Here is an 18,505-nt window from a genome sequence, read left to right on the forward strand (position 1 = left end):
TCAACATGCGTCAAACGCTCAGAAACAGACTCCCATTTTCCAGACTTGCCAGATCTAAATGAGAAACAACAAATGTGATTTAAAATCTATAACGTAAAATTACCAATGAAATATAGAAAACTATAGGTGAAAACAAAACTAGAAAAACCACAGAAGTCGAGAGAGAAAAGATTGGAAATCAGGGTAAAATGCATTTCAACATGTTGCGAAGTGGTAATGAGAAACTAATGCTGTTAGGAAAGCTTTGTTTTGAATAAAACAAGATTCAGTCTTTTTTCTTAAGATATGTCAGTTATAAGGAATATTTAATTGCTGCACATTGTTGAAATCTTAATCCAATTCCGATAATGCCAAAATGATTTCAATCCCATTCTCATCAACTCATCTTGATGTCCCTGAATCTTGTTTTATACGTACCTTGTTAGAGACACCACCTAACATCTTTTTAACGCATAGAAATGCCCTGATTTACCTCTCTCAGCCACTGTAGTTTTTCATGTTCTATTTTTCATCTTTCTCGGATATTGTTCTTTTTTCTAATTTTGTTTTTCACCTTTAGTTTTTACGTTTTATTTTTCAAATACTTTTGTTTCTTCTAATTCACGTTATGAAAATCCTGAAAAGAGGAGCCTGTGTTTTTTTAAGCGCTTGAAACATGCCGACTGCTGTTTCCTTTTTGTATATTTTTGAAGAAAAAGAAGTTTTTAATCAGTTAATATCTTATAGATTGAATTCTTCGGATAATTTATTTAATTTAATACTAAAATAAGCTAACATTGAATAAGCAAGCCGGTTTGCGAAGATATTCGAAGGGCAAAAGCAATTCAGGGGGTTGGTGAGGACAATGAGCAGGATCTTATCTTAATTATTGTAATTCTCCATCTAATCTTAAGTTTATGCGCTCTATACGCGTTAAAATAAAAATAATAAAACAAGTATATTTTTAAGTCATTTTTTATAGAGGAATCCTATTTAGATAACTTTTATCAATTTCATTGTCAAAACATTAGCTGATTCGAATCAGTGATTCAAATAACCAAAGTGAACTGATTCTACTTATTCGAATCACTTGGGTCATTCGTTTCACTCAACTCTAATCATAACTTACACGTTAGGATATCATGTATTGTCGAAAAGGTATTTACACAGTGATTAAGCGAAGGAAAAAGTTGACAAATACGTTTTAAGACTCATTTTAGCTGGAAGGAGCACTTTGGTCGACGGTGCAATACATATTTGGCAACAATTGAGACAATAAAGCTCACTTTTTCTTATATTGGTTACTTTAAGTTGTGTTTAATTCAAATTAAGTGCAACACTAATAATTTGTAATCAAGTATTTTAATAACAATTATACTTGTTCTCTTTTAATATTAATACTTTTGCGTGTGATTAAAAATTATTTTAATTATCAGAACGCCTGCTTTTCTTTTGAATTCTTTTATTTTCTGCAGATATAAAAGCCTCGTTTAGATTTTGGCGAGAATAGTGCTCCGTCATTTTGGCATTGGCTCTAACTTTTAAAATAGCCCCAAGCACATTCCATCAACTAAAACTTTACCAATAAAAACACCACATGATTGCAAATATATATAATAATAAGCAATAAATAAATAACTTTTCAATGAAATGTAATTAAGTATTTAAATTTGTTGTAAATTTTAATGTATCCTAAATACATTTTAATGATTGCCTCTGTTAAGTATTGCATACTAAAATGCAAGAAAGAAAGCATAATTTTTTTACAATACTAATTTATCCTTAATCTGTGTTCTGAACTGACAGTAAAAATAAAAATTACAAAAATATGCATAAAAACACAACACTTACGTTATTTTATAATAAGCTTTTCGTTGACATAGCTACACAAAATGCCGATTTAGGGAAACGGAAATTTTATTTTATTTCAAAGCACAGTGATAGCTAGATTTGTTAATCACATTGTTATTGACATCAGAAGAATTATTTTACCCTTTACAATAATCAACGTTAGCATTTTAACTACAGCGTTGTTTTTCTGACATTTTTAAAGAAACGCCAGTCAAAATATGTACCCCCGGGAAGTAAAAAAAAAAAACGAAAAAAAAAAAAAAAAAAAAACGGATCAACTAACTAATCGAACAGGCTAAACAACAATTTCAAAGGCATGTGCTGAATCAAGATTGTCGTGTTAAAAACATCGTCCATACAAAACAGAAATATTTATGGTAGAAGAAATAATTAAAAGGTTTCTTACCTGGCAATGAATAAATGTTGAATCTAACTTTCACGCTTCTCTGCTTCGATAGATTCGTTCCTTGTTTGACGCTTGCCGGTCGTCCGCAAATAATAAATCAAACTCAGTTAAGTTACAGTTACATCAGGTTGAACCACAAATATGGTGAAATCTCTTTTAACTCCGGGTCATTTTTTATTGAACAAAAATCTTCGTAAAATCAGCATGCGGCTCTCTACTGGTGCTTTCTCTCATGAGTTTTTTTTAAAAAACCTTTATCTATTTTTTTTTAAAACAGAGTGCAATAACATTTCATTTATTTTCAAAAAAAAAAAAAATTACAATAAATAAATAAATCACTCTATCACTGTTGATAAAAAGGTTATCCTGAAGCAGACGGAAATAATTCAGAATCATTTACAAATTAATTTATTTTTAACTATTTTAAAAATTTGATTAAAAGTTTCTCAAATGATATACCAATTTACTTAAATTTTGAACTTGCAGAAAATTAACAAACTCAAAGATATTTTCAGATAATTAAACAAAACAAAGAAATTGTTTTGAAGAATTTTAAAAACTCCTCGATTTGTTTAAATGAAATAACTAATTCCTAATTGATCAAAACTAGAGAACTTTTTTTAATTGAATGCTTTATTATAAAAATATTAGTACACATGTTACCAAAAATTGCATACAGAACGTATTGAAGCGTGTTTATTATACATCACTTATTGGAAGTAGGGTGCAGAGCTTGTTAATTTAAGTCATCTTAATTATTATTATTTTCTTAGGAAATTTTTTTTACATGTATTGAGAAATGAACTCTTATTACAAAAAACTGTAATCGAAAATATTGATAATAATCTAAAAACAAAGATGTAAAATCGAAACCATCGAAGTCAAATCGAAACTATCGATATCAAATCGAAAGTTTATTAAAAAAAGTAAAATTGGTGTAAGCGAATCATAAACTCAATCGAGTAGAAAACAACGATAAGATGTCAAATTGAAACTATCAACTTCTGTAACTATTCCGAATGTAATAAAAGGCTTCTTGATTAAAAATATTTCACAACTTGAAAAAAATATTGTAATTTAAAAAATAAAAACATTTACCTTAAATATAAAGTATTAAATTGTAGGTATCTTTGCATTGTTGATTTGCATCCTTGATTTTCATTTAAAATGGCGTACATGCAATATTAAGATAACGTCTTTCGTTAGACCAAACAGGAATCAACGCATACAGTAAATTTTTTATAGCAATTATATTTTGTTTGAAAACAGTTATTTGTTTAAATAAACTGCATTTTCTACAATACTATATCAAAATACGTTTTTTAACGTTTTTTTTATACTACAACGTTTTTTAACAGTTTAATGAAGTTAGAAATCATTTATAACTCTCCTATTATTTCACATTTATTTCTTGCAGTGTATACTTATTGGATATCTTCGGACTTCAACAAAATATTTGATATCAATAAGAACAATTAGCTACTTGTAACATAACAAGAGCGCTCAAGTGCTCCTGTTTATTAAAAAAAAATTATTGATTAAAAAATAATTTCTGGGAAAATTCCTTTTATGAGCTTCTCTTTCTCTCTCTTTACACACACACACATATATATATATATATATATATATATATATATATATATATATATATATATATATATATTATAAAGTTATTAAATAATGAAAACAGAGAAGAAAAAAAAATTCTTTTAAAAAAATAATAAATCCAGAAGAAAAGGATATAACCTCTTCATCAGCTCACACGGTTATATCAGCAAAAATGAGTGGTTTCTAAAATTGTATCAATATAACTAAAGCAAAATATATCAATACAACAGTGTGAGGAGCACTAAAAATTTTTTTTAAAGCAAAATAGAATTGAACACATTAAGTAATAAATATCACGTAAAAAATGGAAAGTAAAGCGTAAAGAAAAAACAGAACAAAACATGAAACGAATTCTATAAATCGAGTAGGGAATTCATATGAAATTATATGAACGGGAAAATTTTCACGAATGATTTAAAATATTTTCGCAATCAGATTGCCAGATTACAAAATATGAAAACGGAAGCGCAAATTGAGGTAAAAAAGTAAATAGAGGGATTTTGTTTTATGAGGCTTTCTTACTGTGCAGTACTGAAACGCGTTTGATTTGTTAGTTAACAAGGGTGAGCCCGAAAATAAATGTGCACAAGGTAATATGATACAGGATAATTTAAAGAAGTTTACGATTAATAAGGTTGATATTTAATTATACAATTTTATTAATTTTAGAACATTAGCTTTTATTTAAGGGGGAGAGAGACAGAAAGAAACACAAATTGCCTGTTTTGCAGGTAATTTCAGTTATGGATTTGTACTTGGTAAAAATTATATATTAACAAAGAAGTTTTTAGTAAATTTATTTACAATATAATGTAAACTGTCAACTTCATGTACACTGTCAACTTATTCGAATCAGTTGATTTTATAGGAATAAATTTAAATTATGAATTATTGCTTCTTAAATTTCAGTTACTTTGGTTTCAACAGTGATGCTATGTCATGCATAGTTAAGAAAACTTTGTAAAACCTTAGGGATTTTTACGCAATCGTTACTAAAGATTTGAGATTTTCCATTCAAAGAATTTAATAAAATCGCATAAAAAACAAACATAATGGAAATGAATTTCCTTTGCAGTTTTTCTTAAAAATTACCATAATTAAAAATATGTGTAGCATTCAGCAACTTATAAAATATAATTATGCGTAGATATGATAAATATATTTATTTGCTTGAAGGAATACTAACGCTTTAATACCTAGTTTATCTGTCCACATTAGGTAAAAAGAAAAATATTACCAGGTAAGAAAACTGTAGTTTGAATCTAAGCTGAATAATGTTTTGGATTTTGAACGAAACACGTGATTCATGATTGATACGGTAAGTCATGTTATTCGAATCATACGATTTGAATTAAGATTCAAATCACTGATCTAAATCACTTCATTCAAACTACTGATCCGAATCGCACGATTTGAATCAGTGATCTGAATTACTCGAAACTTTAGAATCAGTGATTTGAATAGCTTGTTTGGAGTTATTGATCAAAACAATTTGCTTCGAATAACTGATCAGAATCGCTTGATCCCAATGATTGATCGGAATCCCTTAATTTAAATCAAGGGACTCGTATCAGTGATTCGAATCATGTAATTCTGCTTAGTGATTTGAATATAAGTCATTTGGTTCAGTTGTTCGAATTCAGTAATTCGAATCAGTGATTTGATAAAATGATTCGAATCAGTGGTCAAATCCTTATTCAAATCAGTATTAGTGATCCGAATCCTGAATTCGAATGAAGTAATTCGGATCACTGATTCAAATTATGCGCTTTTGAACGGTAAATATATATATATATATATATATATATATATATATATATATATATATATATATATATATATATATATATATATATATATATATATATATATATATATATATATATATATATGAATGACTTTGGAATTCCTTGTAGATCATGCCTTAAACGCAACATTTAACATCATGAACAAGGGCAGTTTGTCTCTTTCTTGTGACACGCGAAAACGATTCCTTAGAAAACTTTAAGAAACAAGAAATTTTGCAGAACGAAAAACGAAAGGTACTTTTAAAGAAAGAAGCAAAAATTAGAAAATTTATAAGAAAATATAAATAGCATAAAGGACATACCTATCTTAATAAACTTATTATATTATCAACTTATAATTTACCGTGTTTCTGACTCTAGAGGAATACCCAAAATATTGGCACTTTTTAGAGAAGCGCTTTCGTAACGATTTCGGTAAAATTAACAATAAAATATGGTTTTATAATATGCGATAAAGGAGAGGTAAGTATGGAAAAATTTGGTGATTTTATCATGATATATTCGAGCATGGCATAAAAACCATTTACTCGGTTACATTTATTTGCCAGTTTCGTATTTTTTCTAAATGTGGAGCTATAAGAACTATAACTTTAAAAGGAAGAATTTCCGTTTAACTGTGTCAGAACGAAAAAATTACTACAAGAATGGTTTAAATATCGTATATTTTGGTTTTATTGACCAGAAGAATTACGTTCTTTTTTTTTTAGCAGGAAATGTAATTACCTTACAGTACGACAATTTTACCAGAATTTTCTCCTCGGTGTGATCACTTAATTTAATTAAATAAAATTTGATTTTAGTTAAATTGAAAAGTCAAGGACCGCTTTTTAATGCTTCAAAAAAAAAAAAAAAAAAACTCCAAATGACCAAAAGTCAAAAGTTTGATTCTCTACTTTTAGAAAAAGTTACAATGTCTATTGGTATCTTTTAACAAAATTAAGACAGGTTTTTAGGTGTTATAAAGTTTGTTCAAAAACGGCATATTTTTTACAGAAAAATTTATTTAATCATCCCTTATGTTCCCGACATATCAAGATTTTTCAGTTTAAAAATGCAAGCAATAAATTTAGATAAGTGTTTAACTATTGCTTTAAGTTTTCACATCACGCTATGTATAATTTTGTATTACAATAAAATTTCTTACTCTAAAATTATTTTTCGTAGTTTGTTCAGTTTTGTTTGTTTTACTTCGTTGTTTTTCGTGAATAAAAGTATTTTTTTGGCAATAAATGCGTTCAATTTTTTAACGTGCTAAATTAATTTCGCTTAAGTATGAAGAAAGAATTCAACTTTAAATAGTTATGAGATATTTTTTCCAATACACACTTATAGATCGGAATAATTTATTTTATTATTGAATTTAACAACTCGCTATTTTATTGACTGAAACATTAAAGCATTTTCCTAATTTTATTAAGTTACATCCAAAGATTTAAAAGCACAATGACATATATTTAAGCATTAAATTTTATATTTTTTAATAAAATGTTAACTCTTAATATAAACTAGAAGTACATGAAATATATTTATTAAAAATACACGCATCTTTATGGTAAAGACTAATTTATAACTTACAGAAACAAATTTATGTCACAGGTTGTTTTCTTAAATGAATCATCAAGTTAAGGTTTTCCATCTCCAAGAAAACTTTGTTTTGGGAAAAGTTATGGGGGCTGTCATTTGAAAGGTACGCGTGCGCAAGGTATAACAAAAGCTCCCAGTTTACGGACTCCGGGAGTATTAACTCCGGCTTCATAGATATCGGACGAAAAGATGTTGCTCTTTATAGTTCTGTTTTACTTCGTTGGACGAATTGGCGCTTCAGACAGTGAGTTCTCATAAATTTCTTCTTTTATTTCTTCTTCTTTTTTTAAAAAAAAAAAAATCTGTCACGCAAAATATTTTGCGTGAAAAAAATTAGTTCGTCAAATTTGCTCTTATTTTCTTATTCATTGTCTTTTCGTTTTTTCTAATTGGACAAAATACATTGTATAATGATAAATAACATGTGATACGATAAATAACTATTTAAATTTCTGATTTATCGCGTCTTTTAAGGTTTATTTTGGCATGTCAAAGATTGCCAAATACATAACTTTATGTACTTTAAAGCAATAGAAATTTTCAGATTTTGAAACAAGAAAGTGAATAATAATAATATATTTTTATTTTTGATAATAAAGTTTTGAAATGTAAATTTTCTACTTTTATTTACTATTTTGGGATGCTAAATAAAAAAAGTTTTCCGAAAAAACTATGGATACAAATAATTTAAGCTAGTTTTCAACAAATTCTATTTTACCGTGTTGCTATAAATTCGTAGCAATTTTTATTCAATTAAATTTATTAAAAAGTAACACTTCCTTATTTTTAATATTTTGTACACTTCAAGAATCAACTTGAATATTTTGTATACTTATAAAAGTAATACACTTTAGCTTACATGCATACCAATCTCATAAGAACAAGGAATTATACAACTGTGTTGAAACTATAAATTATTCTATACCAAGATAAAAATGTTTCATTTTAATGTTGGTTTTCTTGTTCTTTAACACGAGTTTAATTCTCCTTAAATGTTCTCCTCAGTTATTCATTTAAAAAACATGCTTTTAAGTGATAACTGCTTTGAGTATTTATTTACAATAAAACTTTAGTGTTATAATTCTTTTCCTCCATTCCTTTCAGGACTCATTTATAATGAAACTATAGTTGACACTCTTTTTCAATTTTATAATGCATCTTATTAGTGAAATTCATTAGCATCGATGAAATAAGATTTTAAAAACTTTAAATATTACTCTCTGCAAAACTATGGCTATTTTGAACTTGTAGACATAATAAAAGTTTTAAATTTCCTCCAATTTTACTAAACATTTAACAATTAAATGTAATTATTATTGTACAGCAGGCAAAATAAAAGAGAAAACATCTTAGTAAGTTCTTGTCAAATAATTGAATTTTCACATTCTGGAGTTCAATTTTGATGATCCTAGAAACTAATCTACAATATTTCAAAATATTTCAGCAGACGTTATTTAAGTTGCAAAATTAGACATAAAATATACTTTCTTTAAATTAACATACGTTTTTTCGATGGATTTTGATTTTTAACTCTCAAAGCATTAGGGGTATCCGCAAAGTGAAACCTAAAAATAGTCCAATAACGCAGCGATCGAAAGTTTAGGCCCCTTAATACTAATCACCAAATCTATGAAACTAATGACTTGAAACAAAAGTTTTTTGACCACAAATCAAAACTAGTTTTTCCAGAAATTTCTACTCAAAAAACCAATTTTTTTCAGTCATTTTCTAATTACTCTTAAAAGAGAATAAAAAAGTTCAATAAAATGTACAAATTATTGCATCGTTTTTTTATATGACGAAATTCAAAATGAATCGGTCAAATAATTCTTAAGAAAGAACTTTATGCTACTCTGCGAGTGTTTAAACTTTTAACCTCTCTCTTGCATAATTGCATAATTTATTGAGAGCCTTTTTTCTATTTTGAGTTTTGCCAAAAAATGAGGCAGTATACTTTTGTGACTTTAAATATCGTCTCTTCTAATTAATTCGCATAATAAAATTTAGCCACTATCATTAAGATTCAATCTTAATAATAAAAAGAAGGACAACTAGCTTGCTAGGTCAAAAAATTTATTAAAGCGTTTTTTTCTTATTCCCTGTATGACGTAGTATTTCGTCATTACAGAATTCCGAGGATAGGCCCTAAATTGTAATGCTGCTATAAGTTCATCAAGAACTAGTAATTCAGTAGGAGAATCTATGGTGCAACAAACGTTGCATTATTGTTCATTGCTAATTAAAATCACATGAAGTAATCTGAGAATGTGAAAAAAACATCACTTAAAGATTGCGAACGTATTCTGCCCATACGTGTGTAAATAAAACTCATCTTCCTCATTTACATGAGTTTTAACAAACTGTTCTTACTATCGAATTATTTAAAGGTATTATTTTAAAAGAAGTTAATAATGTTATCTATTTCAAACAATATAAACTGAAAAATAAAGTCTTTGTAGCCCAAAAGAAGTGTTTGAGATGAATCTCTTATGAAGAGTACAAAATTTTGATAATTCCCACCTGAAAAGTTGCGTTCATTTTATCACAATTGTAAAACTCGTTTGACGTTTTGAATATATTTATTATTACTTTACTTTTAAAGATTTAGAAATTTCAATGATAAAGTATACCTATTTTTTATCATGTTTAACTAAGAAATTTTACGTGCTAATAATTTATTTGCTTACTTTCAAGGAAATAGCAATTCAAAAGATAATATTCTTTTTAATAAACTAATGTTTTAAATTGTTATTTCTCCGAAAATATTCAAATAATTTTTCCATATATTGGATATCTGTTTGTAAGTTTAAATTATTTGATATCAAAAATGATATACCTCAGAATTGGCTTTCTTTCAATTATTATTGAATTTATTAATACAAATTATGCATAGTCATCCAAATAATCATCATATAATCCTTAATTTATTATAATTTTATTTACCAGTTTTAAAATTATGAACAAGACTTTTTGATTCGTTGAATCAATTCTAAAGGTAATGTGAATGCTAAGAAATGACATTAAAAACCTGGATTTTGGTCCAATTGATTCAAGCCTCGTTTCTATGAAGAGTTTTGTGATTTTCCTCGACATATAATGAAAATATGGCATAATGGCATCAGAAGCTTACATTTTGCTCCCATTGGTCCAAGTCTTACTGCTGTCGGGCTAACATGGGAAGCTTCATATTTTTCTTCGACAAATAATGAAAATGTGGCATAAAAGCTTCAGAAGTTTAAATTTTGGTCTTATTGATCCGCGTCCTCATATCTTTTAGCTAACAAGAGTAGCTTTCCTCGTCACATAACGCATAAGCGGCGCAATTTCAGTCAACGCGCCTTTAAAACCATGAGTTGGATCCATATTACTTCGCCAAAGCCTCCTTTTTGGTTCAAACAGACAATGAATGTAATAAAAGGACATCTAGCTCTGAGTCAGATTGTATATTGACAATGATAAAGTTATACAAAAGAAAATATATAATTTAGTTTCTGTGAAAGAGAAACCTAGATCACCTAAATTCCAAAGTACATTATACGTATACAAAGTACAATATACGTTTTTAGTTAAAGATTTTTTTTTTGAGAAAAAATCTCGTTCTTAAGTGAGAACATAATTTTACTCTTTGAACCTATTTTTACGATATATTGATTAAATGTGTTTTAATATGATATGAGTTTTAACTTTAGAGTAGATTCCTCAATGAATTAGCATAGAAAGGTCATTTCATCCGGAATCTTGAAAAACCTTTATATCAGAAGTCATACTTCAATTAATTGAAGCATTTTTTTAATGAATGTTTCATTTCAAGTATTTTAAACTACCTCTGAAATACTTAAAGCATTGGAGCTTTAACAAATTATAGAATTTATAAAAAACAAATCAGTTTTGAGGAATTTTTGGAGCACTCATCTTTTCATACCTCTTAGTAATTATTTTTATAAAAATTTCGCTTTTATTAGCTTTAAAAAAAGAAGTTTTTTTTTTTTCAATTTCTAAATCTGAGGATTTTTTCCCTCTGTAAAACATTTTTTAGATGAAATTTGAAGCATTATTGCTCAAACTTAATTCTTAAAGACTAATTATTTTTATTTTTTTATGAATTGCAGATAAATTTTTTTGGGGATCAATTGAAGGATTTATGTTTACTAAATTTCCTTATACTTTTGAAACAATTTAAGTTAATGAGAAATTCATTTTAAATGAAATATTAAAATTCTAATTTTAAATGAAAAAGCATCTTTTTCAAACATTACTTACTTGTTTAATTTTTTATTTCATAATTTATTTGTTTATCAAATTTAAAAAAAGTTTAAATGTTTAAGCTTAAGTTTAAGTTTAAATGTATTCAAATAACATAATCTTTCAATGAAATTGAATTAAATTAAAATAATTAGGTGCAATTCAAGACTTATCCTGTTATTTTGTTTTCGATGAATAAGTTTAAAAGCTTCTTTCTACCATTTGAAATCTAGCTTAAATAGGAACTAAATGTTTCGGTAATTATTTTCATTAAAGTTTAATTATACTAAATATATTTTTCTTAAAAATGCCGTTTTATTTAAATATATTAAATAAATATTTTAAGCTTTAATTAGTAAATTTTGGATACATAAGGTTCATTTTTACAAATGCTAAGAGTTATTTTAAACCAAGAGATGTAAATATAAAATTATTAAATTTATGTTTCCTTTTTAAATTTTTAAATCTCTTAAAAAATTTAAAAAAAATTAAAACACAGTTTTATTCCTTTTCAAAAAATAAATACCTAGTTTTTTTTTTTTAAGAAATTTGCGAATAAAATTTGAAAAGAATTTTTTCAAACAAGGTTAAAAATTCGTTGTAGTTGAGTAATTTTTACGTTATCTGAATTCATTACTCATCGTCGAAGAATTATAAATCAAAATTTGTATGAAGATATCTGGATTCTTAGTTTTCTATCAATTTAAATCATATCAATCAATTTAAATTGTAGTTCAATAATACATTTTTCCTTATATCATATTTCATACATTTTTTCCTTATAGCAGAACCAAAATTTTTTTTCCTTAAATATAAAGTTAAGAAAATGCTCTGTAATAATTTGCTAGAAACATTTTTTAATACTGAAAAGATTGAGTAGTTTAGAAATATCTAACCAAAATATGACATAATAAAAGTTGGTACTAAAAGGTACTTAATTGCAGAACTTAATTGAAAAAGGTACTAAAATTGCAGCAAGTTTTAGAAGTTATCAATTCTCTATCTTCGCCTATGCAGAATAAGTAGTAATAAGAATTTCGATTAGGTAGAAATTTGCGCAATAGTTAGTGGAAAAAATGCAGTTTAAAGCGGCTTATAACTGTATCAATTTAAGACTTCTTCCCGCTATTTAAAATCCAGACCAAATCAAATAGGATAAAAACATTTCAGTAATTTTTTCTTCAATATAGTTTAATTTTGCTAAATAAATATTTTTAGAAGTGTCATTTCACCTACATGAAAATAAATATTTAAAAAAAAAAAAACATTTTGGTATTTTAAGCTTATTGGCATGCGGCAATCTGGGAATCCTCCTTTTGTGAGTGAATGATGCATTAAAAAACACTCAAATTTTGGTGTTTATAAAGATGTTATGATATGCTGGGTGATTCAGTACAGATGGAGATGAGGTAGTCATGAAGTTTGTGAATTGCATGGCAAGAACTGGCTATTGGTCCGCATTTGATACTGCACTTATATTAATCTAAATTTTTACGATTACCTGAGTTTTACGATTTATTAAGATTAAATTACAACATAAATAGAAATATAAACCAATCTGGTGACAAGTCATTAAATTATATCTCCCTATTTGAATGCAATTTTCGACAATAATTACTCTCAAAATTAACGAAACAGAATTCAAATAAATCGAACACCTAATTTCATAATAGTGATACACATTCTGAAATTTTATGTTTGAACTTGAATTGCTAAGTAACTCTCGATTTTTATGATTTTCCTACTGAAAACTGTCACGCTATATCTAGAACATGCATTAACCCTGTATACCGTGCGTATAGAATATTATATGTATATAGAATGGAATATCTAAGGAATGGAATGTGTGAACTATATTACTCTGTATATAAAACATTTATTTATTTAAGTCAAGCGTAGATTAAAAGAATTGTCTTCTTTTCATTCTACAAAATACTGTTAGTGATGCTTTTTAATTGTCAGTGGTATACGTTTTTAAACAATGTCGAGATGTCTTTAATGCTTATAAAATTGGCCAGAATACAGTCAGAATAAATGAATATAAATTGTTATTTCGAAACGAAAGAAAATATTCTCTTTAAATAAAATGAAGCAACTGGGATTATTTGAGCTATGATCCAATTTATCCAATGATCTGAGACTATTACAGTAGGTTGTTTTGTTTTATTTCACTAAGAAAAAATCCCTATGCTTTCAGTTTCATTTCGAAAGTTTTTATAAACTTTCTTTGACTATATTCTGATTATTTTTACTTAAATATTCAATATAAACAGATTTTTTTACAGTTCAAACAAACAAAATCTTTTTTTTTTTTTCGCAGTTCATTTATATTAATTTTTAAAACATAGGGTAAATCTAAGATAGAGATGGCCATAGTTTTTTTCAAATCAAAATAAAAGTTCTAAGAGTAGAGATACTGAGAGTAGATATACTAAGAGTAGAGATACTAAGAGTAGAGATACTAAGAGTAGACATACTAAGAGTAGAGTACTTAGTGTAATAGTGATATGAAATGTATATATTACTGTTAATGACTGTAATTGGTGGTTATTGACTTCCACCGGTGAATGTTGACAATAACATAGTCGCTTTGGTAAATGTCCGAAATATATACTAGGTCTAATTAAGTGCCACTACCCGGCATACATTTGCCCAGTATGTCCTATATCTATGCTTTTTTAATGGTCAAGTGCCACTGCCTAGTATACATTTAACCAGTTCTCAAAACAATGATGTTTCTTCTGATCTATCCTTAGCAGATAGTTATATCAACGCATAAATTGATATCAAATCGGATATAACAAATATTCGGACATTCACCAAAGCGACTATGTGATTGATGACATTCACCGGTTAAAGTGGACATTCTCTTGATTTCGATCATTCACGGAAACATATATACACATTTAAAAATCTCATCCTATTTTGAGCAAAAAATAATGGAATATTGAAAACAAAATAATAAAAAAAATGCCATCTCCCCTTAATGTCGGAGCCATCTAATACAGTAAAGGAAAAGTTAAGTTAAATTAAGAAAAAATAAGACATCTAATACAATTGACCCTGGAAAACTTAATAACAAACCAATAGAACAATTAAAGCAATAATCTGTTAGAAATGAATTTTTCCATGGAAAATAACTAAAAAGAATCTGATAAACAAAAGCTAATGTACAGATTTAACTTCCAAAAAAGTTTTTCAAAGTTTGTACACGTTCATGGAGCCATTGCATGTACCATCTCATTCAGTCAAAACTTTTCTCCACAGCTAACGCGCTGAAATTCATCAATTGCATAGAATCAAACAATATGTAGGATTCTATCAAGTAGGTTATAGGGTTCTAATATGTTAGGTTTGTAAAATGTAATATGTTTTTACGATCCTCAAACATTTTAAAAACTGCCTTGTAATAAAAAAGCAAGTATTTATATTTATTAGGTTTCATCTTAAAATTGCGAAATTAAACGAAAGCCATTAACAAACCTAATGATAGATTTATTTAATTTTAGATATCAAAGCATGGTGCAAAAGACTAATTTACTAATTTTTTTTTTTTTACATTTGCTATATGAAGAAAAAAATTCTTATAAAATTACAATACTTGTATGGTTTCTCATTCTGCCACACAGTGCTGACATAAAATATCCTTAGTGGTAGACGAATCATGGGTTAGAGTCCTTTTGCCATCTGGCTTACCATGGGAGGTTTTCGTTGTTTTCCTTCCCTGAAACGCAAATACTGGTTTGTTCCCTCAAAAAGACCTCCACGAAGGCTAATTTCTCCGAATAATTGATCCAGGCGTTCCCTTGTTCTCAGGATTGGGTTCAAAATTACTAGGCTACGGAGTAGAATATTAGTATTTGCAGACCTAACAATTGGGTCGGCTGTTCAACTATGGTTATAAATATATAGGTTATAGGGTTCTAATATGTTAGGTTTGTAAAATGTAATATGTTTTTACGATCCTCAAACATTTTAAAAACTGCTTTGTAATAAAAAAGCAAGTATTTATATTTATTAGGTTTCATCTTAAAATTGCGAAATTAAACGAAAGCCATTAACAAACCTAATGATAGATTTATTTAATTTTAGATATCAAAACATGGTGCAAAAGACTAATTTACTAATTTTTTTTTTTTACATTTGCTATATGAAGAAAAAAATTCTTATAAAATTACAATACTTGTATGGTTTCTCATTCTGCCACACAGTGCTGACATAAAATATCCTTAGTGGTAGACGAGTCATGGGTTAGAGTCCTTTTGCCATCTGGCTTACCATGGGAGGTTTTCGTTGTTTTCCTTTCCCTGAAACGCAAATACTGGTTTGTTCCCTCAAAAAGACCTCCACGAAGGCTAATTTCTCCGAATAATTGATCCAGGCGTTCCCTTGTTCTCAGGATTGGGTTCAAAATTACTAGGCTACGGAGTAGAATATTAGTATTTGCAGACCTAACAATTGGGTCGGCTGTTCAACTATGGTTATAAATATATAGGTTATAGGGTTCTAATATGTTAGGTTTGTAAAATGTAATATGTTTTTACGATCCTCAAACATTTTAAAAACTGCTTTGTAATAAAAAAGCAAGTATTTATATTTATCAGGTTTCATCTTAAAATTGCGAAATTAAACGAAAGCCATTAACAAACCTAATGATAGATTTATTTAATTTTAGATATCAAAGCATGGTGCAAAAGACTAATTTGCTAATTTTTTTTTTTACATTTGCTATATGAAGAAAAAAATTCTTATAAAATTACAATACTTGTATGGTTTCTCATTCTGCCACACAGTGCTGACATAAAATATCCTTAGTGGTAGACGAATCATGGGTTAGAGTCCTTTTGCCATCTGGCTTACCATGGGAGGTTTTCGTTGTTTTCCTTTCCCTGAAACGCAAATACTGGTTTGTTCCCTCAAAAAGACCTCCACGAAGGCTAATTTCTCCGAATAATTGATCCAGGCGTTCCCTTGTTCTCAGGATTGGGTTCAAAATTACTAGGCTACGGAGTAGAATATTAGTATTTGCAGACCTAACAATTGGGTCGGCTGTTCAACTATGGTTATAAATATATAGGTTATAGGGTTCTAATATGTTAGGTTTGTAAAATGTAATATGTTTTTACGATCCTCAAACATTTTAAAAACTGCTTTGTAATAAAAAAGCAAGTATTTATATTTATTAGGTTTCATCTTAAAATTGCGAAATTAAACGAAAGCCATTAACAAACCTAATGATAGATTTATTTAATTTTAGATATCAAAACATGGTGCAAAAGACTAATTTACTAATTTTTTTTTTTTACATTTGCTATATGAAGAAAAAAATTCTTATAAAATTACAATACTTGTATGGTTTCTCATTCTGCCACACAGTGCTGACATAAAATATCCTTAGTGGTAGACGAATCATGGGTTAGAGTCCTTTTGCCATCTGGCTTACCATGGGAGGTTTTCGTTGTTTTCCTTTCCCTGAAACGCAAATACTGGTTTGTTCCCTCAAAAAGACCTCCACGAAGGCTAATTTCTCCGAATAATTGATCCAGGCGTTCCCTTGTTCTCAGGATTGGGTTCAAAATTACTAGGCTACGGAGTAGAATATTAGTATTTGCAGACCTAACAATTGGGTCGGCTGTTCAACTATGGTTATAAATATATAGGTTATAGGGTTCTAATATGTTAGGTTTGTAAAATGTAATATGTTTTTACGATCCTCAAATATTTTAAAAACTGCTTTGTAATAAAAAAGCAAGTATTTATATTTATTAGGTTTCATCTTAAAATTGCGAAATTAAACGAAAGCCATTAACAAACCTAATGATAGATTTATTTAATTTTGATATCAAAACATGGTGCAAAAGACTAATTTACTAATTTTTTTTTTTACATTTGCTATATGAAGAAAAAAATTCTTATAAAATTACAATACTTGTATGGTTTCTCATTCTGCCACACAGTGCTGACATAAAATATCCTTAGTGGTAGACGAATCATGGGTTAGAGTCCTTTTGCCATCTGGCTTACCATGGGAGGTTTTCGTTGTTTTCCTTTCCCTGAAACGCAAATACTGGTTTGTTCCCTCAAAAAGACCTCCACGAAGGCTAATTTCTCCGAATAATTGATCCAGGCGTTCCCTTGTTCTCAGGATTGGGTTCAAAATTACTAGGCTACGGAGTAGAATATTAGTATTTGCAGACCTAACAATTGGGTCGGCTGTTCAACTATGGTTATAAATATATAGGTTATAGGGTTCTAATATGTTAGGTTTGTAAAATGTAATATGTTTTTACGATCCTCAAACATTTTAAAAACTGCTTTGTAATAAAAAAGCAAGTATTTATATTTATTAGGTTTCATCTTAAAATTGCGAAATTAAACGAAAGCCATTAACAAACCTAATGATAGATTTATTTAATTTTAGATATCAAAACATGGTGCAAAAGACTAATTTACTAATTTTTTTTTTTACATTTGCTATATGAAGAAAAAAATTCTTATAAAATTACAATACTTGTATGGTTTCTCATTCTGCCACACAGTGCTGACATAAAATATCCTTAGTGGTAGACGAATCATGGGTTAGAGTCCTTTTGCCATCTGGCTTACCATGGGAGGTTTTCGTTGTTTTCCTTTCCCTGAAACGCAAATACTGGTTTGTTCCCTCAAAAAGACCTCCACGAAGGCTAATTTCTCCGAATAATTGATCCAGGCGTTCCCTTGTTCTCAGGATTGAGTTCAAAATTACTAGGCTACGGAGTAGAATATTAGTATTTGCAGACCTAACAATTGGGTCGGCTGTTCAACTATGGTTATAAATATATAGGTTATAGGGTTCTAATATGTTAGGTTTGTAAAATGTAATATGTTTTTACGATCCTCAAACATTTTAAAAACTGCTTTGTAATAAAAAAGCAAGTATTTATATTTATTAGGTTTCATCTTAAAATTGCGAAATTAAACGAAAGCCATTAACAAACCTAATAATAGATTTATTTAATTTTAGATATCAAAGCATGGTGCAAAAGAC

At 28.0% G+C, this 18,505-nt stretch overlaps 1 protein-coding gene across 1 annotated transcript in view; it reads left to right on the forward strand.

The window, feature by feature from the left end:
- The first annotated feature begins 7,385 nt into the window (after positions 1-7,385).
- Positions 7,386-18,505, forward strand: part of LOC107455461 (lachesin-like) — a 144,887-nt gene continuing 133,767 nt past the window's right edge. The window contains exon 1 of the mRNA XM_043040309.3: positions 7,386-7,480. Coding sequence (XP_042896243.1) covers positions 7,426-7,480 — 55 coding nt within the window. The 5' untranslated portion in view covers positions 7,386-7,425. The remainder of the gene's footprint in view (positions 7,481-18,505) is intronic.

Source organism: Parasteatoda tepidariorum, chromosome 11, assembly GCF_982258835.1.
Source record: "Parasteatoda tepidariorum strain Cologne lab strain chromosome 11, Ptep-v5.0, whole genome shotgun sequence".
Lineage (NCBI taxonomy): Eukaryota > Metazoa > Arthropoda > Arachnida > Araneae > Theridiidae > Parasteatoda > Parasteatoda tepidariorum.